Source organism: Vicia villosa, unplaced genomic scaffold, assembly GCF_029867415.1.
Source record: "Vicia villosa cultivar HV-30 ecotype Madison, WI unplaced genomic scaffold, Vvil1.0 ctg.000393F_1_1, whole genome shotgun sequence".
Classification (NCBI taxonomy): domain Eukaryota; kingdom Viridiplantae; phylum Streptophyta; class Magnoliopsida; order Fabales; family Fabaceae; genus Vicia; species Vicia villosa.
In genome coordinates this window covers 926,035-953,048 of record NW_026705177.1, presented here as the reverse complement: position 1 = coordinate 953,048, position 27,014 = coordinate 926,035, and the positions used below count along the sequence as shown (strand labels likewise).

The 27,014-nt window shown below is 35.1% G+C and overlaps 4 protein-coding genes across 6 annotated transcripts; 2 read left to right on the top strand and 2 right to left on the bottom strand.

The window, feature by feature from the left end:
• Positions 1-2,020: 2,020 nt before the first annotated feature.
• LOC131627700 (protein ELF4-LIKE 4-like) lies at positions 2,021-3,741 on the top strand. 3 transcript variants are annotated; one of them, XM_058898540.1, is made up of 2 exons: positions 2,021-2,391; positions 3,060-3,741. In XM_058898540.1, exon 2 carries the CDS (start codon positions 3,098-3,100, stop codon positions 3,440-3,442), a length of 345 nt encoding a protein of 114 aa, XP_058754523.1. In that variant the 5' UTR covers positions 2,021-2,391; positions 3,060-3,097; the 3' UTR covers positions 3,443-3,741. The 3 variants fall into 3 exon arrangements, with proteins under 3 accessions (XP_058754523.1, XP_058754524.1, XP_058754525.1); XM_058898541.1 differs by lacking the exon at positions 2,021-2,391 and adding an exon at positions 2,421-2,843; XM_058898542.1 differs by lacking the exon at positions 2,021-2,391 and adding an exon at positions 2,927-2,947.
• A 1,613-nt stretch (positions 3,742-5,354) lies between these two features.
• On the bottom strand, positions 5,355-12,625 carry LOC131627699 (developmentally-regulated G-protein 2). Its single transcript, XM_058898539.1, has 12 exons — positions 12,544-12,625; positions 12,382-12,458; positions 11,850-11,917; positions 10,581-10,657; positions 10,201-10,381; positions 9,830-9,886; positions 8,488-8,562; positions 8,237-8,356; positions 6,893-7,063; positions 6,618-6,731; positions 6,068-6,238; positions 5,355-5,867 (listed from the first exon to the last, which is right to left on the bottom strand). The coding sequence occupies exons 2-12, from the start codon at positions 12,449-12,451 to the stop codon at positions 5,772-5,774; spliced, it is 1,200 nt and encodes a 399-aa protein (XP_058754522.1). The 5' UTR covers positions 12,452-12,458; positions 12,544-12,625; the 3' UTR covers positions 5,355-5,771.
• Positions 12,626-15,393: 2,768 nt separating this feature from the next.
• On the top strand, positions 15,394-16,505 carry LOC131627679 (protein MAIN-LIKE 1-like). Its single transcript, XM_058898519.1, has 3 exons — positions 15,394-15,570; positions 15,649-16,326; positions 16,479-16,505. Exons 1-3 carry the CDS (start codon positions 15,394-15,396, stop codon positions 16,503-16,505), a joined length of 882 nt encoding a protein of 293 aa, XP_058754502.1.
• LOC131627678 (PKS-NRPS hybrid synthetase cheA-like) lies at positions 16,502-19,062 on the bottom strand. Its single transcript, XM_058898518.1, has 3 exons — positions 18,587-19,062; positions 17,822-18,445; positions 16,502-17,741 (listed from the first exon to the last, which is right to left on the bottom strand). The coding sequence occupies exons 1-3, from the start codon at positions 19,060-19,062 to the stop codon at positions 16,502-16,504; spliced, it is 2,340 nt and encodes a 779-aa protein (XP_058754501.1).
• Between the last annotated feature and the right edge of the window lie 7,952 nt (positions 19,063-27,014).

The window sequence follows — 27,014 nt, the reverse complement described above, 5'->3', positions numbered from 1 at the left end:
CATATCTTGTGTGATAACACCTCTGCTATTTGTTTATATAAGAATCCTATTTTAAACTCAAGGGCAAAAAATATTGAAATTAAACATCATTTTATAAGGGATTATGTTCATAAGGGAATTTTAAGTTTTAAATTTATCGATACAGACCATCAATGGGCTGGCATCTTCACAAAATCCCTTGCTAAAGCCAGATTCGTATTTATTTTGAAAAATCTAAAAATGGAATTATGTCCAGAACAAAAAATGCTCCTGCCTCTGAATGTGTAAAATAAGACTCTAAGGTAATTCAATCTAGAACAGTTAACCTTTTGAAGATAAAAGGTTCTCTAATCCAAAATTGACCAAAGTCAGAGTCCCTTGGGGATTATCTGGATATTGGACTCTAAGGAACATGCTCATGTGTATTGAGTGTCTTCTTCTTGACGAGCAAGATTTTCCTTCTCCTAAGAAACCATCAACTATTGTATTGATAGTGTGTCATGGTAGAGGGCCGTCCTTCTTATTGTGCTCGTCTTTGTCTTTCCCCCTTGGTTTGGTTTATTTGTCCCTATCCTTGGATGAACATGTTTCTGATTAGGATCCTTCTCTATATTACTTTAGATATTATTGTTGAATCAATCAATCTCCCTCTTCAGTTGGAAATAGTTATTGTGTCGTGCCTTTTTATTCGATGATAAGCATGTCATAAACTTTCGGTTAGGCCCATCTGACCCTTATACTTGGTTGATTTGTCGAACAACTTCACGTGCAAGATCTCTTTTAATAATTGGCTTCCTTGAATGTTAAATTTGGTCGTTGAAAAGTCATATGCCTCCTATCATAAAATCAGTAGTTTTACTTGTTTCTCTATTACACTTATTTCGGCTTTAGTGACTTGTTTTTGTCACGAGCTATTTATAGTTTTTAATATTCTTTTCTCTGCACTACTCCCTTTGCCCTTTTATGTAATATTATGAGTCTGTTTGGTAAAGCCATAAAAAGAGCTTTTAGCTTTTCAGCTCATATAAATAAAAAAAGCTCTGTTTGGTAACTGTTTTTAGCTTTTAGCTTTTAGCTTTTTTACTAGCTTTTGTCTCTTTTTTTAAAAGCTATTTGAAGTAGCTTTTGAGCTTGTAGCTTTTAGCTTGTGACTTTTTATTTCATTTATACCCTTATTATTTTAACAAAAATCTATTTTTACCCTTCGATATATATAATATTTTTAATAACATCTAAAGTATACAATAAATTTTGAAATAGTGTTGATAATTTTCAAGTTAATGAAACGTAATCGAAGAATCAATGAGATTAACCGAGACGAAGAAAATTAAAATTTTTGTTATATTTTTATGGTATAATATTAAATAATAAACTTATTTTTAGCATTAACTTTGATTAATTTAACTGAATTCAAATTTCATATATTTCGTTAAATATATTTATATAATTTATATACAAATTTAAAATATTTTGATGTTTCTTATTCACATATATTAAAATTTCTTTGTAAGTTTGTATTAATATATTTATTTTTATCAAATATAAATTAATTTAATAATATAATAATATAATATGATAAGATAAATAAATCACAAATTTCTTAATAAGAATGTCATTTCGTATCATTTTGTATTTATCAGCTAGTGTAACAACTAATTTACCAAACAGTCAAATTAACTTATCAGCTACTAGTCACCAGCTATCAAGCTAGTTTTACCAAAAAGAGTTTACGTCTCTTTTAAAACTTCTTCCATCATAATAAACACTTTCTACTTAAAGGATTCATTAAAATGCTCGACCTATTAAAATTTAGTCTATTTAAAAATACTCTCACAAACATTTTCTAGTTTGGATTAAAAACCCTAATAATATCTTCATTGAATCACATAAGATAGTTTTTCAAAACTTCATATGGACATTGATCAAGTGTTTGCCATCACTTTTTTTGAAATTAATCCCAAAAATTGATGTAATCACAAAATAAAAATCAATTAATAAATGTATAACATATTTAATTCTAGGAATCCAAATCCCAACAATAACAACAACAACAAATGTAAAATGACATAAATGGTGTTGGTCTTGAAATTGAATGTGGGCAACTTGCATTATAGAATGAATCTGTCTGTCATGTATTCTGTCTGTGCTGTGCCCACAACACAACTGCATATAACCTGCGTCTGATACAAACGAGGTTTTCACAAACTCATCACATATATCATATCATGTACTATCATCATCATCACCATCTCTTCCTGTTGTTTCTTTCACCATGATTTCAGGGTCTTCTTCCATATTCCATTCTCTCTTTTTCCCCTAGTTTTCTCTCCATAAAAATCTCTTTTTTACCTTAAAATTCTCTTCTTTTTTTTCAACATCAGATACCCCATTTGGATTCTTCACTCTGTCAAGGTAAGATAACATAACAATCATTCAATAATGTCTTCTGGGTTTCATGGGTTTGATGGGTTTGTTGGGTTTGTTTGTCTATTGCAAAATTGAACCCATGTTTTATTATTTTTTTGGGACAATAAAAAGGTATAATTTTTATTAATGGGTTTGTCTTATTTTTATTGGAAGTTAAGATTTTTATATGGTATTGATTGACTAGGCTTTTGGGATTCTCACTATTGTTGTTTTGTGCTTTTTGTGTTTTTTTTGTGTCACTGTTTTCTGCTCCATTCCATCTTGATTTCATTGGTAACAGTAAAAGGAAAAAAAGGTTCTTTCTTGTTGAAAAGGGTCTTACTTTAAGTCAGTGAAAGAAAAATCATTTCTAGCTTGTGATTTCTTTGAGAATCTTATGCAAATCAAACCCTTAGTACCTTTTGTTTGGTTGCTTGGTAGATAGAGGAAAGAATATGGTAAAAGCATGTGTTTTTGATTTTGCTTCCCAAAAAACATGTTTCATCTTTTGATTTTTGCTTTTCATATCTGCTTTAATCTGATAGATCAAGCATCTTATTCAGTTAGTTTCTGATTTATATTTTTGTATATAATTGTCATCACTTTTGTCTTGTTTTCTTTTTCTTATTGATCATGATTTGTTGTTTTGTTGTTATTACTTTTTTTTTTTGCAGGATTATTTGTTGATTGAATTCTAAAGTGTGATTGAAAAATGGAAGGTGATATATTCGGAGAACTAGGCGATACGAGTCAAGTAGATAGTAGGCTTTTACAGGTGTTTCAGAAGAGTTTATTGCAGGCACAAGATATTTTGAATCAAAACCGGCTTTTAATCAATGAGATAAACCAAAATCATGAGTCTAGGATGCCTGATAACCTGAGCCGAAACGTCGGTTTGATTAGAGAGCTCAATAGCAATATCAGAAGAGTGGTTGATCTTTATGCGGATCTTTCCAGTTCTTTTACCAAGTCACAAGAAGCTTCGTCTGAAGGGGATTCGAGTGGAACTCTAAAATCTGATGGAAAAGTCAACCAGAAGAGAATTAGATCGAGTTAATGGGTTGAGATTTGAGGTTTCGTGAGACGGTGAAATGAAGAAGTTTATTCTGATGCTTGAATGAATGAATGAGTTTTTCTGGTGAGACTATGTGTAACTCCTCCGAGGTTTCTTCTGCGCGAATTGCTTTCGTATTGGTTTTATGTTTAAAAAGGCTCATAGCTTTAGTTGATAATTTAATTAATGTAGCATCGATTTGAGGACTTCACAGTTGTGATTTTCTGTAACACTGTTAGATTCATGAAATGAAACATGTTCTCATGGACAAGTTAATCAAATTTTCATGTTTGTACTTCTTAGATCTTGCTGATATTTAGAGGTAATTTCTAGATTGTTTAGTTTCTCGGAAAAGGGTCCTGGTAATCCAAAGTTTAGTCGGAAATAAGTAAAGTCTGACCAATGATTGTTTCAACCGGGATTCGAATGTGGATTCTCTCGAATTCTCAACGCAATTTCCATTTCTTACCTTTTGATTTTGTGATTTTGTGTTAGATTGAGATCCAATAACTTCTACTTGCTTTTTTAATAAATGTTATCATTTATTGATGATTGTGGTCTTTAACCAACATTTACTGCTAGGATGAAAAAACCAGGGAGGCTATAATATGTTGGTCTTTTATCATTCTGACAAGTTCAATAATGTCACATAATGACTTTTTGTGATGGTTTTCTTCATTATAGTAGAATTTTTTGGGATAAGGTTTGGCTAAAGATTCTGCAAAGTTTTCCATTGGTTTGATAGAATCTCATCTTATGATTTGAATATATGTGGAGGTAAATCCATAGAGGCAAGTAGACCAGATGAAAAGTAGTTTGATTGTCAAAAGTCTGTTTGAATTGATTTATCGGTTGATATAAGTATTTGTATAACGGTTTGAAAGAACTTACGAAAATAGTTTATGACATGTTTGTAAGATGTCTTCGGTTTATTTGTACAAACCTTTTTAAGATAGTTTATAAAAACGACGTATAACTTGCTTGAAAGTAGTTCAACTTATTTCATCTTTAATTATTTATACATAAGCTCTTAATTCAATTATTCGTTCAAACAGAACTTAGTGAAAGGAGATTATAGAAAATTAAGTCATTATTTAGAGACTTGGATTTAAGTTGTCAATAATTATGATTCATGAGAAAAAAAATTAGCGTGTGTTTTGATACAAGTGCGAAATAGAAAGAATATCAACCAAAGACTATCAGTGTCTTTGGTCGACTTTAAGATTGGACATGGAATTGGTTTTGAAGAAGCTACTACATGTAGCAGAGAGACTGAGTTAAATTAAATTATCATGTAACCGAACAAGTTATATGATTGTTTATGTTTGTTTGTGATTCTTGTGTGCTAGAAAGAAATCGACCATAGTTTTAGAGACCAACACTTGTTACTAGTTTATTTGGTTACAAAGTTAGACATAAACCTAACATGAACAATAATTGGTTTTGTGTGTTACACAACTTAATAGACATGACAATGACTGAGAGAATAAAAGAATGGAAGGTGACATTTTGCCTAACCATGAAAAGTTGCAATAATTGACTTTTTGTAGGATGAGGATATGATTTTCTTAGTCAGGTCTTTATTATTGCTTGAGCCTAGGATCCATCCACTCACACATTTTGTAGGACAGAGCTTTACATAGAGTTAAAAAAAGAAAAAGAAAGTGAGCTTCATATGGAAAAGGACTTCTAGTTTAAAAAAGATTTTGATTCTATAGAAAGTGAGCTTCATATATAAACCAATACTTATTTAATGAGTTTTGATTTACATCTATATTTTAGTACTCATGTTGGACTCTATTGTCAAATGATTTGTATGTTGGTTTAAATTATTTCTTCATCTTTAAGTTAAATTCTTGAATAAACAAAACTCATTTCTCTATAAAATACAAAAATTTCTTGATTATATCACTCATTTGCTCAAACCGAAACACTTCATTGGCTCTTTAAAGCTTCAACTCTAGTAGTATGATGATTCATCCTCAAAGGCACACTATCAGGACATATAGGTATTATATGCAATCATAAATAATGACTGCGAAAATATTCAAGATGCGGTTCATGTTCCCTTTGCTTTCTATTTCTCAACTCATTGTGCAGACTCCATAGATTCATAAAAGCTATTGTTGAAAGGATAAAAAAGTTACAACATATGGGTGATGAAAACATAGGTGCTCCACTTTGTAAAGTGCAAAAAGGAGGAACGTTCAATCCTATTTGGGAAGAGGAACCAAAAAAGTACTACTTTTGCTTCTGGATATACCATCAACATCCACTCTTTCATTCCATTCACATACCAATCCATTGAAATCATAGGCTTGGCGTCATATAATTATTGTTTAAGTGGAGCCTTCTTTTGTCTGTCTGATATCCGAGCAGGTGCATCGGAATGTGACTTGAAACGACCCCTTCCTCCCTCGTCTGTTTCCTGTATATTCATATATACACGTGTTCAGCAAGTAACAAGTCAAGAACATAGAATTTGAACAATAGTTGTTACTTAACAACACTCCTGTATATTCATATATACACGTGTTCAGCAAGTAACAAGTCAAGAACATAGAATTTGAACAATAGTTGCTACTTAACAACACGGAAAAAAAACAAGGTGAAGGGTGGATTTCTAACCTTTTTCTTAACAATCTGAACAACATCTTCATCACGAAGAACGTGACTAAGGCCACAATGTTGTGGATAGTGCCTAGCACTTATACCCCACACCAGAACATACTTCACATCCTTCACCAAACTTCTATGTATGTGGTTGCAGAAGTCTTCTACACTGCAGCCACCTCTATCCTAAAACAATATGGGAGAGAAAGTGAAGGATTAGAAGATTAAAGTTCTGTTTTGGATATACAACTTAATTAAAAACGGTTATAGCATAAACACTTATCATATCAGTCAGTGCTTATGTGTAAGTTATTTCCATATAAGCTATCGTGGAGAGCTTATGAATAAACTGAAAAACAGCTTATGGACATGTTATAAGTTGTTTCCATAAACTCTCAAATAGTCTCACAAGAGCTTATGTCAGTAGATAAACTCAACTAAGTCGCAATACAAACAGTCCTTAAAACAAAAAGCAACCAAAGGTTTTCTAAGTAAATAGAATAAGGAGCAGTGTGTGTGTGTGTGTGTGTGTGTTCATAATAACAATAATCATAATGCAACATACAGCTGAAAGAACCACTGGATCACCGAAATCAGGCTGCTGGCCTTGTGGTTTTGTATAAACTCTGACCAAACCCATTTCATCCCACATCCTTGAAAGTAGTCTGTCTAAATTCAGCTGTTTACAAAAAAAGAAAAAAAACTTGTGTTACCAACATACAAAAAAGATGGAAAAAAATATGCTTCATGCACTATAATTTCTATAATGTTAAAAAGAATTAATTGGTAAAACTTTATTGTATCTTGTATTCTTTTTTTGACACTGAAATATGCAGTTACCTTCAAATTACAGCTAATGACAACAGAATTAGGTTGACGGGATAATCTGTCCACATCATCAATACCAACAACATCTATCTTGTTGTAGACATATACACACTTCATGTATTTACGGTTTCCTTCAATGACATCTATGAAATCATCCACTGTCGCATCCTCACGGAAAAGGATCTGAAAATTGAAGTTGTCAGCTGTCTCCTTCATATAGGAAAATTACAGAAGGGGGAAAAATAAAACAACTGTTGTAATATGATAAATGTAGCAAAGAAAATTACATAATTCATCAATATGGAATGGTTCTATCACTGGCAACAAAAAAAAAACAATTACAGGTTAAACTCAACACTTCTACATTATACAAAGAGTCAGCTGCTCTTCATAATCACAGTTTTCATCAATATAATAATTTGGCGTCTACTTGGAAAAAGATTGATGAAAACTGAAAAGGAACAAGTGATATCAAGTACTCTCTCTGCAATAAATTTTAAGCAAATTTTATCTCGTGCTTTATGGAATGAAAAATATAAAAATTTGGCGTCTACTTGGAAAAAGATTGATGAAAACTGAAAAGGAACAAGTAATATCAAGTACTCTCTCTGCAATAAATTTTAAGCAAATTTTATCTCGTGCTTTATGGAATGAAATATAAAAAAATCTTAACTACTTCTCTCATATTCAATATTTCTAAGCTGTTAAAAAAAACTCTAAAATACCTTTCCTTCAATTCAACTTTTTGTATTTCCAAAGGATCAATTTACTAGTCATAGAGGGTAAGTTAGGCAATGTACATATGAAAAACATTCATTGATATCACGGTTGTGTGATATAAAATCATTCTTTAGTCTCCACCAAAGAGTTTCAGCATTTAGGGGAGTGGATCTAGTCAGAAACTTTAAATTCGGGACACTCGCCAAATTATCAACCCACCAAACCAAATAGTGTTGAGCGTGAGGGAGAGTAATGGGAAAATCCTAATTCCCACAATGAAAAAGATATGTGGTTTGAAAATAGTTTATAAAGAGTGACATTCCCACCTTACAGGTTTGTTTCTGTACGGATAAAACAGGATCATTGTGCGAAAGGAGGAGCTATAGAAATTATATAAGAGATTTAAAATATTTCTTGGGCTTCTACTTAATAGCTCAAGGTTTTAACAGAGGCGGCCTAAAGGAAAACACAGCATGCTCACATCACCAGCTAGTCATGGTTAAACATACTGTGCAATAGTAAAAAGCAAATTTAACATTTGTGATGGTTGCTACAACAGCACAATTATAACATCTCATAACGACAGGTACATATAACTGAATTACAACTGACAACACTTTAAAGCTTGCTAGATACCTCTGCATTGTGAATTTTGTACTCGTGTAGAATCTGATAACAAAGCTTCTCATCCACATGAGTTAAAGGCATAGTGCTGTTGAATGAAATGCCCCCTGTCTTTTTCTTCTTAAAATATATCTGCAAAGAAATATAAAGTTTCAAATTATTAATCATAAACAATGTATAAACCCAACAAGAATGCAAATAAAAATATATATAAATAGGTTGTATGTCATGTATCTAAAATATCCTTTCATACACAAACTTACCTGAGGTGGTCTCTTGTTTAGCCGCAAGCCGACAGCTTCCAGCTCCTTAGTCAATATTTGCCTATGACCCTCACTCTGACACATTTAAAAAGGTCGTGGCAAGAAAATTGGAAGTTTAGGTATTAAAAAATATATATAAGCCACAAATAGTTAATCCAATTCCAAAAGAAAGAGCAGATGCACAAGCATTATGGTATAGTAGCAGTGTATTCTTTGGATGGTGGGAGGCCTAAAACAGTGCAAGTAATTAAAGGACTGAAATGAAAGGGAGAAAACAAAATATGTTGAACTCAAATTCATTGCTTATCAAGTGGAGCAAGAAGTTAGAATCATTATCCAACAATAAGACAACCTTACATAATCAGATAAAAGAGTTATGAAAGTGACTTAGATTTACAACAGTTTGTTAATCTTGCATCATATAGCGGTTTGTTCAAATTCTGCCATGCTATAGGGTAATAGTGCTGTTATAGCCACTATTTGACAACACGTTGTAGTTTGTATTAAATACTAGTGTATTACGGAACAATAACAATTTGTTCAAATTCTGTTACACTACACAATAGCGTTATAGTACCGCTATAGCCGTTATTTGCCAAAACTAACTTACAAAGAAATACCCATGGTTATCAAAATCTCGATTTAAATCTTAAATTTTACGATTTTTTGATCTCACTCACCCCTAACGATCTAGATCTTAAGTAGAACCGCGTGTTATAGTCAAATTGTAAAAAAAATGGTAAAAACATTGATTATGTGCAATCTTGGCCAGTTCCGGCCACGATCGGCCATTTTCCGGCCACCGCCATTACATGCCGAGAAGGATGACAAGATACAGATGCGCAACAGTTATCATTCGCCGGCGTTCATTTCCCACGAATACATTTGCCTACGAAAATATCATGTAGAAATACTTTAAATATGTAGTATTATTTTATGTTTTAGTATTATCTTACGATTTTTGTAACGATCTTATGTTTTACGATCTTTCTATCCACTCTCGAGCTAACAAAAATAATTGAGTAGGATCTTCTTATCTTAGTTACGATCTTATGTTTTACGATCTTACTATCCCCTCCCGATCTTAAGCAAGATAACTGATACCACACATTATGACAATGAAAAAGCAGTTTTTTCCAAAGCCGGTTTGATGGAGGTCTTTAACAATAATGTTTAATGAGTAACACTCTCCAAGAATATGTAATAAACTTATCAATTGTCAGAACTCAGAATAGTAATTTACGGAAACAGCCAAAATACCATTTTATCATCTAGCAATACTAAGTTACTAGCATCATAAAGAGTGAAAAGAATACATTAGAAAATGCCAAATTGCACTTACTTTGGAGGCGTCGAGAACCATCAATACTATGTCGGAGGATTTAGCAACAGCAATAACCTGAGAAAACATTCACAAAACAAAAATTCTTTCACTGTTCTTATAACAAAGCCATGTTTCCCAAAGCAATAAGTTAAAAGAGCCAAGCATAATATTCTAGTCAGTACTCGAGCATAAATTAATATTCTAGTCAGTACTCATGCATAATATTCTAGTCAGTACTCAAGCATAATAGTCTAGTCGGTACTCACTCCTGATGTATATTAAATATTATAATAACAGAATTGAAGCTGAATATCAATTCGTAGATGCAAAAAATACGCTACAGGCTGGCTATTACTGGAATGCTAGAAACAGGGAATTTTTAGTTTTACCTGTCTCCCACGTCCCTTGCCTTCAGAAGCACCCTCGATAATTCCAGGAAGATCAAGCAACTGAATCTTAGTATCATTGTAGTGTATAATCCCAGGAATGCAGGTCAAAGTTGTAAACTCATAAGATGCAGCTTCAGAGTGAGTGCCCGTTAATAGCGTCAAAAGAGTTGACTTACCCACACTGGCAAATGAAAAGGCGAAACATGATTAGCTCTATATTTTCTATTAAAAAACTAGGCATGTGTATAATAGAGCAGTGTGCATACATTACACAAACATTTGAGGAAATGAAGCCCAATACAACATTAATTAATCTAGAAATTAATAGTAATAGTAAATAAAACACATAAACTAGGAAAATAATTATTTTGAAGGCAAACCTTGGAAACCCAATCAGTGCAACACGTCCATGGCCAAACTTCGTAACTTCAAATCCATCTCCACCACCACTAGAACCCTATTACATAAATTGATGACAGGATACCACATCTTATAAAAATATGTAGAGAAGGATAGCATACTGTGGCTGACATTAATATAGAAACCTAGGCCCGTTAAATCAAGAAAAAGAGACATGAAATCTTAAGAACCGAAATCATTAACATCAATAATTGTAATAGATCGTAGTAGGATGATACTTTATTCAGACAAATACAAGGATTACAACCACAAGAACAAAAATCCTCCTAAAGAAAATTAAAACCGAAGTGAACAAAAAGAAACAGCATTTCAGCTCGCTGATGTGCTATTCACAAAGATGGAAGCCAAGAAGACAGTTGAATTACCCCCAAAAATAAGTGGAAGAAGTTTTCATCAAAGAATCTGGCATCATAATCCATTCATAAACATTATGATCGCACACAAACAGAACATTAATGCGTTGCCTGCCTTCAAACGGGAAGACAAAAACTGACACAAGAATTGCAAACAAATCCTTTGCTAAAAACAATTATGGTAGGGCGGTAAACCAAGACCATAAACAGAGGAAATCAAGCAATCGTCCCTCCATAGGCAGTTGTTTTTCTCTCATGTAAATATGAATGGTAATGATAATGAAGCACGATAAGAAGAGATATATTCTTAAGTAGCTCAAACAAGTACAACAAACTAGAGCAATAAAAGTTTAGGGTCTGCAGAAATATTGTTCTGACAAGGCAAAAAGTGGGAAATAGGCATCATACTCGAAGGAAATGTCAAACACCTAATACTAAAATCATAAACTCATTCTAACTCATGCATTTTTGCATTTTCAGGAAAAACACACACTAATCATTTAAGCTATTTAGCCTAATGATTAGACAGTCATATATAATCAATCACCTTAGGAAGAAAAGGACGGAACTCGAATCCTAAAGTTGTATTGGGTTTGAAGGTTTGGAAGGCTAACTTATATTTTTGTATATATTTGTGATTTTAGAAAAAATGAAAGATTAGCATTATAGATGCTACTCACAACAATTCAATTGCACTTACTATATTTTTAGAAACATTTATATCTTTTTTTATTTAAAAATGAAAACATGTCCTCCCTCCTCTCTCTCTTCCAAAATCCAACATCCAAACATGCCAAAACTACCCGAAAAAGCACTTCTAATCACCCTTAATTGTGTCATCACAAAGAATTGTAGAAAAGAGGTGATTTGTCATACCTTTGGAGGTTCCAACAACTGTGTCCTTAGTTTTGCTATCTTAGCCTTGAGCTGCCCAAGATGATACTCTATTATAGACAGTAAAAAAAAAAAAGATTAAATTAATAGTAACAATACCAAGCACATTGAGCCAAAAAATTAATTCATACTCAACTAAGGGTCTGTTTGGATCGACTTATTTCAGTTTATCTAATGCCATCAATTACATGAGACTCTTTAGAAGAACTTACAAAAATAAGCTTATGATTGTTCATAACGTCGTTTCAGCTTATTTTCACAACTTCCCAAAATAGTTCATGAAAATAAATTATAGTGAACACAATTTAACTTCATTTTATCTTTCCCTATAAAAATAGCTTATACATAAGCACTTCTGTGTTATAAACTGTAAAAAGCTGATAATCCAAACAGATCCTAATTAATTAATTAATTAGTATATAACCCAAAATGAAGGAACGTTTAACAATAAGATAACATTTTTGGAGTTGTAGAGCAAGTGAAATTGAGTAAAGTGAGAAAGGGAAGTACGAACCAGTGGCTTTGTTTTTCTGAGTCCGAGCCATCTCGAACTCAATTTCTTTGATCTTCTCAATGATACCCATTTTGTCTCTGCAATCAACAACAAGATGAAAATTGTGAATCAACAAAGATGAACTCACCGGTGGGTGTTTTTCCCAAAGAGAAGCTAACTCACCGGAAAATACAGTCGCAAAACGATGCCGCAAAGAGAGAGAGAGAGAGAGAGAGAGAGAGAGAGAGAGAGAGAGAAGGGAGTTTCAGGCCCAGCTTTCATATCACTTTCTCAATTGGGCTTTTTTATTCTTTCACATGTGTGTTAGAAATTTCTATTTGCATCCCCCATTTTTCTTAGATCATATCAACTCGAGTTTTTTGAAAATTAATTTTCATATTCTTTATGCTTTGTAAAAGTTAATTTCTAAAATGTGAGAAAAAATGTGATGTGATAAAAAAGTTAGCTTCTAGAAGATAAAAGGATTGTGTTTTATTTTTTCAACTAGCAAAGACATCATCATATCATACTAAATTATAATCCTACAACTTCTTTCCACCAATTTTCCCCGCCAAAACATATAATAAATAATAAATTTTCAATTATTAAATTTAATAATAAATTAATTAATTAAATAATTATTAGCATTATCTATTTTATTGCCATAAATCATACCTTACACACTAAAAAATAAGACACTGCTAATAATAATTAATTAATTATATTATTAAATTGGAAAATAATAATTAAATTGTTAAAATGTTAAACATTAAATAAAAACTACTAATAGTAATTAATTATATTATTTTATTAAATTGGCAAATAATAATTAAATTCAAAAATTCAAAAAAATTGTAAACTAACTCACTAATTAACTAAATTATTAAATTGGCAAATAATAATTAAATTATTAAATTGTTAAATAATAATTAAAAGATAAAAAATAACCCACTACAAATTAAATTTCCAACCAAAAATTCCATTAACTCCTATTAAATTAATTCAAAAAATTTATAAATTTGAAAATTAGCTCACTAGCTAATAAAACCAACCAAAACCAACCACTAGGGCACCCAAATACCACGTATGCTACTAGAATATTGGCATACAAGTAACCATATAATGCTTATTAAAAAAAAACAAGTAACCATATAATAATAATAATAATAATAATAATAATAATAATAATAATAATAATAATAATAATAATAATAATAATAATAATAATAATTACTTAATTCCACTAATCACTAACTAATAAAAAAAATCAACTACAACACATCCTTACAAAAATCTCCCACTATTAGTGGCCACTAACCCCCATATATTATTACTTATAAAATGAAAAACAACAAACTCATCTCAACTCATATGTCAATTTTTAACATCTGTTTTTTCTTATTAAGTATATTTATTTCTAACTATTTACATGATCATTGTCTTTCTTTTAATTTGTTCAGGTCAAATTTTAAGCTATAAAATCTCTCACTAACCACATGTATTACTTATAAAATATATACATAAAACACAACTCATTTGTCCATTTTAAACATTAATTTTTTTTATTAGGTAAATTTCTTTCTAACAATTTACATGATTATTTTGTTTCTCTTGATTTTTTTAATTTGTTTAAGATCAAATTTCAAGGCATAAAATATAATGTATTACATTTTTGCAAATATCAACATGTCATAAATGAGGTTTCTTCTTTGAATATTTTTTTTTTTTTTCTTATTATGTATTTTTTTTATTTTTTTTGTTTTATAGGTACAACCGTACAAGCATGTTAAGGATGAAGGAAATACATTTGAAATTAAAATAGTCTTAAAGATTTTTGTATGTTATTAAATTATTTTTTTTCTTTTATTATTAGTTTTTCTATTTTTTCACATCAATTTTTTTGTTTCAATTTTTTTACTAATGATTGATTATGTTTTTTCGTAGGTATTTATTTTAAGGAATCACAAAAAACATTTTTTTTAAAAGATATTGTTTGTATCTGTCAAAATATATATATTCTTAGCTTATTTTATTATTCTTGCATTCTATTTATTTTATTTAATTTTACTTGGTATCAAAATTTTAAATAAATTATATAACAAATAATTGAGATATAAACTATTAAACTTTATTTTTCATTTTTTATCACTTAATTTTTTTCTATTCACATTTATTTTTATAATATTTCAACTTCACGTTTAACTTTTCAATATAACATATTTTAATAATATAAATTATTAGATTGAATTGACACAATTATAAATAATTTATTTAATAAGATATATCCGTGCAATCGCACGGGTGTACGTCTAGTTGATAATGATTACCATAATGAATAAAGCGTTTACTCCATATATCTTATTAAAATAGTTAAAGCTTAAATATACAAAATTTTAAACTAGATTATTTGAATATACAGATAATTTTATTGAATTTAAAAAGTGGTAGTTATAATAAGACTTAAGTCAACTACATCAATGATATGTGAACGTTCAATGAGGGACATTAAGTCGTCTGAAACATAACAACCAAGGAAAATTTTACTTCCTATCCCTACATTTGCCCTTCTACCCCAACAATCATATTTTTTGGACGAAATTACCCTTCCATAAATAGGAATTTTTTTTCTCATTTTTCACTTTTTACTGATCTTGAACAAACACTCTCTTTTTATCTGTACGAAACACAAACCGGAACCCTTCTGAAGACTCTTCCGGTTCATTAACTTTCCAAACCGGAACACATTTTGTAAGTGGTCCGGTTCGCAAAAATATTTCACAGAACGCTTTTGGATTCTGTTCCGGTGCGTTCGCTTTCAAACCGGAACACAATTTGGAACTCTTCCGGTTTGTTGCCTATGATACCGGAACGCTTTTGAATTCTGTTCCGGTTTGTTTTCATCTCCACCGGAAGCCTTTTGAAAACTGTTCCGGTTTAGCTCAGTTGCAAACCGGAACCCTTTTTGGAACTGTTCCAGTTTGCTTTTTTGGGATTTTTTTTTTTAATTTTTTTTTTAATATTTTTTCCAGGAAAATGCGTACACTAGGACTAGACGGGAGACCAAATACCCGCCGCCGCCGCGACGAAGCTGGTTCCTCTAACCCACCACCGCAGCCACCACAGCCAGTTGGATATCCTGGTGGACCATCAGATTTATCTTTACTTGTTCGATATCAAGACCATGTTGCTCGCCGGTTATGGTACGGAGAGGTAAGTAAAATTATTTGATTTATTTTAAATAGAATTTATTATTATATCTTCTAATGTGGTTTTTTTATTTATTTTCAGGAAAGAGGCTCTAAAAAGGAGCTTAAAGTCGCTGGGCACGGGACGAAGCTCCAGGAGAGAGTGCCTCAGCAGCTCCCACCTGAGATTGAGGCTATCGTGACTGGGTCAGGTCTGGCTTCTCTTCAGAGAACTAGCCTGACCAAGATAGACGTTAATCTCGTCTCACCATTTGTGGAGAGGTGGCATGTTGAGACTTCGTCATTTCACATGCCATTTGGTGAAATGACGATTACTTTAGATGATGTTGCGTGCCTGCTCCATTTGCCTATCAATGGTATGTTCTGGTATCCTGATGAGCATGTCACAGAGCAGGTGGCTGTTGATCTTGGCTGTGAGTTATTGGGAGTGGATAGACATGCCATGGTTGTACATGTGCGTTCTTGCAGGGGAGCTTATTACTCACTTCAGTGGCTGTATGACAGATTCGTGCAGTACCGTGCTGCTGGTAGTTGGACTTACGCGACCAGGGCATATCTGATGATGTTGGTAGGTTCTACCATTTTTGCGGATAAGACATTTACCCTGGTTGAGGCCCGATATTTGCTATTGTTTAGAGATCTACGTGGGCTTGGTTCATACAGTTGGGCATCAGCGGCACTGGCCACTCTTTATCGCCACCTTGGGGATGCATCTATGTTTAGTTGCAAGCAGCTCGGTGGATATCCTACTCTGCTACAGGTATTTATGTTATTTTTAATTAATTATATGTTTATTCATATATTATAATTTATATTATTTAATATATATATATATATATTATTTAATATATATTTAATTTATTTGTTAACAGTGTTGGATACATGAGTACTTTCCTACTCTGGGAAGGAAAGGAGAAAACTGGCGGTCAGACAACCTAGGGCTTCCGAGGGCGTTGAGATGGTTCTACAGACAGGGGGCCATCAAGGTGGATGCATATAGACCGAAGATAATGATTCCTGTTGACAAGGCCAATGCAATATGTAGGAGCACTTGGAGAAAATGTTGTTGTCATAGGAAAAAAAGTCAAGCAAGGGTTACCAAGCAGCACAAGAATGATGTTATACCGATTCGCTATCAAATAACCCATCTCTGGTAGTGTCAACCATTTCTGCGGTGGTTGAAAACCAACATGATCTATCAACAATCCATTTCTCACTTCGGATAAACTTAGACCGAACAATCTCTCATATAAGTCCTTCTTTTCTCTTAATTCCATGTCCAAGTCACGACGAACCATTGCCCAACCATCCTCACTATACCCATGCCACGACGCAATGGCTCTAAATCCACAATTACCATCTGCTACAACATTAACAATCTCGGTAATATATGGCCTAATATGACAAGGAAACTGAAGAGTGAAATCCTCGTCCTTTGCTTGTGATTGCTTCTTTGATTGTGATTGCTTCTTGGAAGTTTGTGATGCTTGCGATTGTTTTTGTGAAGATTGAGACGCCTGATCAGCATACTCAAAACCTGAAGGATCCCTATAAACATCATACCCAACTGGTTTCTTCCCTTTCCTCTTCACTCCGCCTTTAGTTTTTATTTTCTCAGGTGGTGGACACAATGAAGTTGTTGTGGGATATGCAATTTCACAAACCCTACTTTTCAATGCTCTTTTTCCAACAACATCTAGTGATTTAAACCTTCTCCACAATTCATCAATTGCATTACTCATATCCACCTCCGAACCAGCTTCCTCATCTAAAGGCAAGTCACCTTCCATAGATAGTATCCTCCATTGAAGATGAACATTTTCTATTTGTAATGGGATTCCAACAACAATCGATCTTCCCATCTCACAAGCACAAGGTAGCCCATAACTTGTTCTCATAGTACAACCACATTTTTCCCTACTATTTAACACATAATCAAGCCTCAATAAATCTTCTGCAATGCGTCTCAAAGCAGCTCTCGATACTGAACCACGCAAATTATCATAAAATGGACTAATGTGTGCGTGCTCAACCTCATAAAAACTTTTTTGAAACGAAGCTCGAATGTTACCTATTTGGATTTTTAGGTTAGAATTCATAGCTTCCCAAACTTTGACCATGTCACCAAGGCTGTTTCCTATCATCTGCTTTAGCTTCCAATGTGCAGATTCAACCCTAAAATAAACAAAGAAAGTATAAAAAAATAATATTCCAAAAATTAATACTAAATAAATATTCTAAGAATTATGACATACCGATTTGTCGTGGTGTTACCAAAATGAAGCACTAGATTAATCCACGCGCCTACAAATCTTTGCCTATGTGGGATCAACCAAGTGTTCTTCACGTAACCGAGGAAGTCAGTACAAGCAAAGCATGCTTGTTCAAGATATTGCAACCGTACACCATACTCAACCTCATTACTAGCCCATACAACATCTTTCCACAATGTGCCTATCGTCTCTTGCATGTCTTTCATCACATATTCCTTGCATTTCATCCCAACATTTTTGTTAATATGAAAACGACATAGCAAGTTATGCGTCGTAGGAAAAACAACTTCAACTGCTTTCATCAAAGCAAGATCTCTATCCGTCAAAATCACTTGTGGAACCACATCTTTCTTCACAAACAATTGCTTCAGCTTATCCAAGACCCAAATATAACTCTCTGTCTGCTCACACTCCATATAAGCAAATGCAACCGCAAATGTCAACTCGGTCGATGTCATACCAACTATTTCAAACAGAGGTTGTCTATATTTGTTGGTCTTATAAGTGGAGTCCATAATCAAGACAGTAGGAAAAAGATTCACCAACTTTACTGAATCTGGATGAGCCCAAAAAATATCTCTCACAACTTCACAATCATCCAGTTTCCTACTCCAATAAACATAGTTCGCCTCCTCTATAAGCTTAAGCAAATGTTGTATCTCACTTCTTGGACCTCTTATCTCCGCTTCAATCACACTTTTATGCTTGTATATTTGCGTGATCCGAGTGACGTTCTCAGGATCTCACTCTTGCAAGGAAATCAATATGTGTCTAGGCAGAACATGTCTCTTTGTCAAATCAGCAACATGCTGCTTCTCATCTGTTGTCAACCTACCAACAAATGAATGGCCTTCTAATCTATCTGGTAAACCATGATTATGAACTCCACATTTTACATCAACCTTCCATCCAGACCCATCTTTTGCCGGAGTCGATCTGATTTTGAATGGACATCCACATCTCTTAGTAGCACTTTGAGTCTCACTTTTATCCTTATATTTTCTACCTTTATTGCACGCAAATATAACTTTGTTACTTCTTCCTCTTTTGCCTGTTTCAGTGTCTGAACGCGCTATGATAACAGTCACTTTATTGTTGATTCCGGTCTCTTTAACCCAGCGGATAACTTCTTCCCGTGTGACAAATCTCTGTGAAGTTGTGAAAACATCAGTGGTATCAATAGCTGTCTCGTTTTTTCGAAAAATTTGGAGCGGAACTTCCATACCTGAAAAAAATAACCAAAAATTAAAAAATGCAAAATGCGTTTCGGAACAGTTTTCCAATCTGTTCCGGTTTGATATCAAGTTCACCAGATCACTTTTCAAAACTGTTCCGGTTTGATGACAAATGCACCGGAACACTTTGCTTATCTGTTCCGGTTTGATTTTCGTATTACCGGATCAGTTTTAAAATGTCTTTCGGAAATAAAAAAAGTGAACCGGATGACATTCATAATGTGTTCTGGTTTGTTAATTTGTAAACCGGATGACTTACCAGAAGTATTCCGAATTGAAGGTGCGTAGGGGTGCAGATTTGAATTTTTTTGACTTTTTAGATGAATGGTAAAAAAGTAAAATGGTAAAATGGTTATTAACTATTGAGGGTAAAGTTGGCATTTTTACAAAATTGTAGGGGTAGAAGGGCAATTGTAGGGGTAGGAAGTAAAATTTTCACAACCAAGTTGTCCAAAATAGGGTAAATGGATCACCCAATTGGGCTTTTGCCGCTTGAATCGATCCATTTGCATGCCGTACGTAACTAGTGAGGTGTTTAAGCAAGTAATTTAGTGGAGGGCAAAGTCAAGGAGGAAAATTGTTTCCTCTACGATTGAGAAAAGAATCTAGTCTTCTCATTTTCACGTTTCTAACCAGAAACAGGGGAAATTCACTCCTCTGGATTCTAAGCTCAGTCCAAGAAGCCTTCTATAAATATCTTGATGTGAGGATTAGGAAAGGGACCCAAATTCCTTGTCGTCCAAAAACCTAAACTTCACGCATTTAAGCGTATATGGCTGAATCAACTGGTTCTTATTTAAGACTGGTAATTTAAGAAAAAAGTCAATTGTGTTTCTCTTAAATTGTATAATAAATACCAAATGGTTGATAATATCTTAACAGCATGAATGCGTCTAAATTTTGACTGTAGGGGATTTAATATCTTAGGAAATGGACCATTAGTTCCCAAAAAAATCACACATAGAGACTTTCTCACAACCCTTACCTAAACATAATCTCATTACCTCCATATACCCTAAATAGACTGATATCCCTAAAAAAGGCTAGCACTCTTGTTGTACTTTTGGTGGGTACAATTGGCGCCCACTGTGGGGCTCTGGTAAAATTAACCCAAGTTGAACACACATTCAATTTAAAGCTCGTCTTCTTCATTTTCCCCAACATGGTGAAAAGGCGAGCCATCACGTGAAAGAATCGCAACGCCAAAATCAGACTCCGCAAGACAACATGGTTAGCTTCCAACATTGTCAGCAGGAGGGCGACCATATAGACGAGATGGAGATTATGGACCCTTAACCTCTTTATGACTATTTTTTAAGGGGGTGGGGCTATGTCGGAAAAATTCAAACATCCTATGTTGATTAAGTTTGATGGAATGAGTGATTCCCGGGAACACGTCGCCTCTATCAATACCTAGATGGCCATCACAAAGTATAATATCAACAACACAAAAACAACATACTATCATCTTTATATGAAAAAAGAGGGAAGGAATCACATCTATTCTTTGTCTACAACGATCAATTAACATTAAGACATCCATTCAGTGTAACAATATTTTCGTTTTAGATCCCTAGCCTTTTAGCTTATCCAAACCTTAAAATCTCCAAATATAAAGTATTTTTATGGAGAGAGTTGAAGAATAAGCAACACATCACTCTAAGTTTATTTTTATATATTCTTCCATAATCAAGTGAAACTACCACTACTTTTTCATCAATTCGTCAGAAGATAGAAAACTTTCATATAGGATAAAGAAAGGGGGACCACAAATAAGCTTAAGTAAAACCCTAAACCCTGAGGAATTCTCATGTCAACCATTCTCTAAGAATTCGTGTTTAAACTATATATCTATAAAAAAAATCTAATGATGTTGGTTCGTCATCATCATCGGAAAGAAATGATACCAATTGAATGAGCTTAAAGTCATCTCTAACTCGGTCATAACCAAACCCGTGAAAAGCGTATTCGAGATAGAGTTTGTTTTGAGGGTAGTGTGGTATAAGTTCATTGAGGCTAGGAGGAACGACCCGGAAATTCTCGATAGCAGAATCCCATAATACATATTGGACCTCATTCTTACTACTATTGTTCCATACTCGGGGGATATTTATGAGAACGCAACCTGATACAAGTTATTGACAGAAAGAGGTCTGTATAAACCCGGGCGAGGACACATCTTAAGTTGCAAAACTGAGAACTTAATCGGCAATTATGCAGTAGCCGAGGACCATTCTTAAGAAGCGTACCAAATGGCATATGGAAATTCATAGGTACAACCCGAAAGTAACACCTAACTCTTATGGGCAAGTCGGCTATAACCGATGCTTTCATATGTCATACATGGCTGGATAATAAAGACATATGAATGTTTGTAACAACAAAATTCCTACAGATGCCTCTTAAATAAGGCTCTAAAAGGCTAAATTGGAGCTATAAAAAGGGGCCCCTAACAAAGGGATGAGCAAGACACTTCTCTTGAAAAAAGTGCATCACTCGCTGCTTCCAAATCCCCAAAGCTTATCAGAGCTACATCCAGTTTCCAAGCTTTCCTCACCTATGAGGATAAGCTCCCCCTATATCCAGATTTTTACACAAGAACATTGGCGCCTGTAACACCCTGGATTTCCGCTTACCCCGCAGGGCTTCCGGCCTACCAAGCATGTCACCAGCTTAATCAATAATCCCCCCTAGGTCCGCTTATCGGCTGCCCAGGAAATATTGTTTTTGCCTCCCGCAGGAATCGAACCATGTACCTAGGGGTTAAGTACATATTCATAGCGATTCCTGCTACCACTTGAGCTACGTAGCTCAATTGGTAGCAGGAATCGCTATGAATATGTACTTAACCCCTAGGTACATGGTTCGATTCCTGCGGGAGGCAAAAACAATATTTCCTGGGCAGCCGATAAGCGGACCTAGGGGGATTATTGATTAAGCTGGTGACATGCTTGGTAGGCCTTTTAATGTAACACCATGGATTTCCGCTTACCCCGCAGGGCTTCCGGCCTACCAAGCATGTCACCAGCTTAATCAATAATCCCCCCTAGGTCCGCTTATCGGCTGCCCAGGAAATATTGTTTTTGCCTCCCGCAGGAATCGAACCATGTACCTAGGGGTTAAGTACATATTCATAGCGATTCCTGCTACCACTTGACCATTTTAATGTAACACCCTGGATTTCCGCTTACCCCGCAGGGCTTCCGGCCTACCAAGCATGTCACCAGCTTAATCAATAATCCCCCCTAGGTCCGCTTATCGGCTGCCCAGGAAATATTGTTTTTGCCTCCCGCAGGAATCGAACCATGTACCTAGGGGTTAAGTACATATTCATAGCGATTCCTGCTACCACTTGAGCTACGTAGCTCAAGTGGTAGCAGGAATCGCTATGAATATGTACTTAACCCCTAGGTACATGGTTCGATTCCTGCGGGAGGCAAAAACAATATTTCCTGGGCAGCCGATAAGCGGACCTAGGGGGGATTATTGATTAAGCTGGTGACATGCTTGGTAGGCCGGAAGCCCTGCGGGGTAAGCGGAAATCCAGGGTGTTACATTAAAATGCGCTTTTTAATGTAACACCCCGATATCCGCTGCACGCATCAACCGTGTCGGCCAACCGAGCATGTTACCGGCTTAATCAATAATCCCCCCTAGGTCCGCTTATCGGCTGCCCAGGAAATATTGTTTTTGCCTCCCGCAGGAATCGAACCATGTACCTAGGGGTTAAGTACATATTCATAGCAATTCCTGCTACCAATTGAGCTAGTAGGTCAATTGGTAGCAGGAATCGCTATGAATATGTACTTAACCCCTAGGTACATGGTTCGATTCCTGCGGGAGGCAAAAACAATATTTCCTGGGCAGCCGATAAGCGGACCTAGGGGGGATTATTGATTAAGCTGGTGACATGCTTGGTAGGCCGGAAGCCCTGCGGGGTAAGCGGAAATCCAGGGTGTTACATTAAAAGGCGCCTTTTAATGTAACACCCTGATATCCGCTGCACGCATCAACCGTGTCGGCCAACCGAGCATGTTACCCGGCTTAATCAATAATCCCCCCTAGGTCCGCTTATCGGCTGCCCAGGAAATATTGTTTTTGCCTCCCGCAGGAATCGAACCATGTACCTAGGGGTTAAGTACATATTCATAGCAATTCCTGCTACCAATTGAGCTAGTAGGTCAATTGGTAGCAGGAATCGCTATGAATATGTACTTAACCCCTAGGTACATGGTTCGATTCCTGCGGGAGGCAAAAACAATATTTCCTGGGCAGCCGATAAGCGGACCTAGGGGGGATTATTGATTAAGCTGGTGACATGCTTGGTAGGCCGGAAGCCCTGCGGGGTAAGCGGAAATCCAGGGTGTTACATTAAAAGGCGCCTTTTAATGTAACACCCTGGATTTCCGCTTACCCCGCAGGGCTTCCGGCCTACCAAGCATGTCACCAGCTTAATCAATAATCCCCCCTAGGTCCGCTTATCGACTGCCCAGGAAATATTGTGTTTGCCTCCCGCAGGAATCGAACCATGTACCTAGGGGTTAAGTACATATTCATAGCGATTCCTGCTACCACTTGACCATATGGTCAATTGGTAGCAGGAATCGCTATGAATATGTACTTAACCCCTAGGTACATGGTTCGATTCCTGCGGGAGGCAAAAACAATATTTCCTGGGCAGCCGATAAGCGGACCTAGGGGGGATTATTGATTAAGCTGGTGACATGCTTGGTAGGCCGGAAGCCCTGCGGGGTAAGCGGAAATCCAGGGTTTTACAGCGCCCACTAAGAGGCCTCAGTGAAATTTATCCTAGGCCATACTCATTAACAAAGAAATGACTTCAAAAACCGATCCTCCAGACATGGCGCAACTAATGACCATGATTGATGACCTACGACAATAAAATGAGACACTACATGACAATATTTAGACTTTGCAACTCCAAAGTCAAGGGGACGCAGAACTAGAAGACAAAATTCTTGAACCACAACCCCTATCTTAGGAAATTTGGTAGGATCAAGTTCCTGACAGCTTCCGAGCACCGTCGCTCGCCACATATGATGACAAGTCCAACCCCAGGAGCACATTATCGTTGTTAACAATCAAAGGAAGAAATATGTTTGGGCTGTGATGCATATCTCTGACACCATGGTTCCCGACGATGATCAGGACTTGGACCTGTCGATTTCTCCAAACAAGACGCCATGGGAATCATGCCACACGAAGACGACCTGATGGTGATCAAAATATAGACACGAGATTGGACAGTCAAGCGTGTCCTAGTTGATCTAGGTAGTTCCGCTGATATACTATATTAGGAATCCTTCAGAAGAACGGAGTTTGACATGGCCAAACTGCTACCTTTCAAGGGAACCCTGGTCGGTTTCGCTGGAGAACAAGTACAAATCATGGGACACCTGCCCGTTCTGACCATTTTTGGAAGTGGCGTGAATGCCAAGACCATCATTGGCAGACCCTCTCTCAACGCCTTAAAAGCAGCATTGTCAACACTATACCTAATAATGAAGTACCCGTTGGGAGACGGTCGAGTAGGAATTTTTAAAGGTGATAAAAGATTGGCCAGAAAGTGTTACAAAGATAGCCTAAAATTAAAGAAGAAGGCACAACCTCAACCCGCTGAAAGGCTAAAGGTAGGGGTGGCAAAACGGGTCCGGCCCGCGGGGAAAGCCTGTTTTGCCCCCACTTTTTCACGGGGCGGGGCAAGGTTTTAGGCCCGCTTTCTTTAATGTGCCCGCCCCACCCCGCTTTTTTGCGGGCATGTGTTTTTTCACTTTATAAGGCATAATTGATGACCCAATCTCCCCGACCTTAGTTGTCTGCAAAACAAGTTTTGAAAATGAAAACCGATATGTTTGTTTTTTGTAAAAAGTGTTATTTGGCCATAGATAATGTATTAGAAAACTCACCTACTTAAAGTAGCCCATAGATATATAGCCCCATACATCTCTATCAAAGTCGATTAATATATTGTTGAATTGGGTGAATAAATGAAAAATCTTGGACATGTAGTCATGAGTTTCAATCTACCGATCAAGATGGGTAATATAATCAAATGATTATGATCTCCTAGTGCTAACGTCAAATATATATGTACTCAAGATATATATCATAAATAAAGGAGTTTCATTAACAAAGATCCAAAATATTGTTCAGAAGGAGAAGTTGAAATTGAAAAACTCACAAATCCAAAATATTAGGCAACTATGAGACACAATATTGGGATTCGAGCCACACGTAGTCTCCACATGCAGTCTCCACATGCTGTCGCCTTTAAAGAAACCACCACACTTGCCACTACAAAACTTGATTCCGAGCACCATCAATCTCCTATGCGGTAAATCCCTCTTTCCTTTTGACCTCAAAATTTTTTCATGTTTGTCTTTCCAATTTTGTTTGATAAAGAGAGATAAGAGAGAGAACATTGTTCATAATTCACAAAAGTCATGATTTTTTTAAAGGTTTGTGTTTGATTTTGAAACAAGAGAGAGGAGCGTTCTTTTTTTTTTGTTTCATGCAAAAGGGATTGGTTTGAAATTTGAAATGATAGAGGAAATTATAACCTGGTAAATGCACTTGAATGAAAACATAATAAGGTTCTGCCATTTGGCAAAATCAATGACTTTAATTGGGTAATGCAATTTGATTTAGTCAATTACTTAAAAGGGCTTAAATTAGTGTAAATAAAAATTTTTTTAAAGAGTAATTTAAGGAGAGCTTAGGATTGTTCCATTATTAGTTAGGTAGTTGTTTAGTGTAAATTAAAATTATGTTAAAGGGTAATTTAGGAAGAGTTTAGGCACCTTCCATTATTAGTTAGGTAGTTGGTAAAACTGCACGAGTTTTCATAAAAGGCGGTATAATTGAAAAAAAATCGATAAAAATTGCACTCTTACTTTGAACCCAAAAAGCGTCGAAATGATAGAGTCAATGTAATGAATCCCGGTCTCTATCGCGACGCTCCGTAACGAAGCAGCACCCCGCCGCACGATATGCAGGGTGCGAAGGAGGAGATGAGAAAGTGGTCGTTTCAACCACTGTACTAGGTCACAGGAAATTCCCGGGCGGAGGGTTCCAGTTCTTTTTATTTTTCTAAACATTTTTCTAGGAAAAATTATCAAAACACCCCTGTGCGAGAGAGACGTTGAAAAAGAAGAAGTGAATTAGGGTTTCACAAGATCTGATTCGAAGAGAGAGTGAGAGAGAGGTTGAAGTAGAAGTGAATTAGGGTTTTCCAAACTCCTCAGATCTACGCCGTGGAGTTGAAGGGGGAGTGAGAGAGATAATTAGGTTAATATACTATATATGTTTTTGATGGGTACCGTACTAGCTAAGTATCAATTATATTATATATTTATTCAAAAAAATCATATCTTATATTATTTCCTATTTTTTATAACTAATTTTGTATCTATCCATTATCTTAAGAATTTATATAAATAAATTATCTATAATTTTTAGTCTATTTATTTTATATTTAACTTATTTATTAAAATTAAATGAATTTGAATCTTTTATGATTTCAAACTTAATTAAGCATTATTTTTTGTTGGACATTAGATTTTATAAATACTCAAATTAATTTAGTATTATATGTTTTATAAATTGTTATATAATTATTAGTATACAAAAAGTTATTCCGCTATACGGTATTCCACTTTTGGGAGTTGACGGTAGAGCTGTCAAATGAACCGACCCGACCCGCTCCGGTCCGGTGGACCAATGTGTTTAAATGAGTTGGTCTGGTCCGACCCGATTGCTTAATGGGCCACATAAAATGAGTCCGACTCATTTTTCAAAGGTCTGTGCGGCCCGACGGGCCAGCCCGACCCGTATTTCAATATTATAGTTTTAATTTTATAAAAATAAGTAATGGATAAATGCAACACAACATAAGTAGAGAGTCATCATAAACGTATATA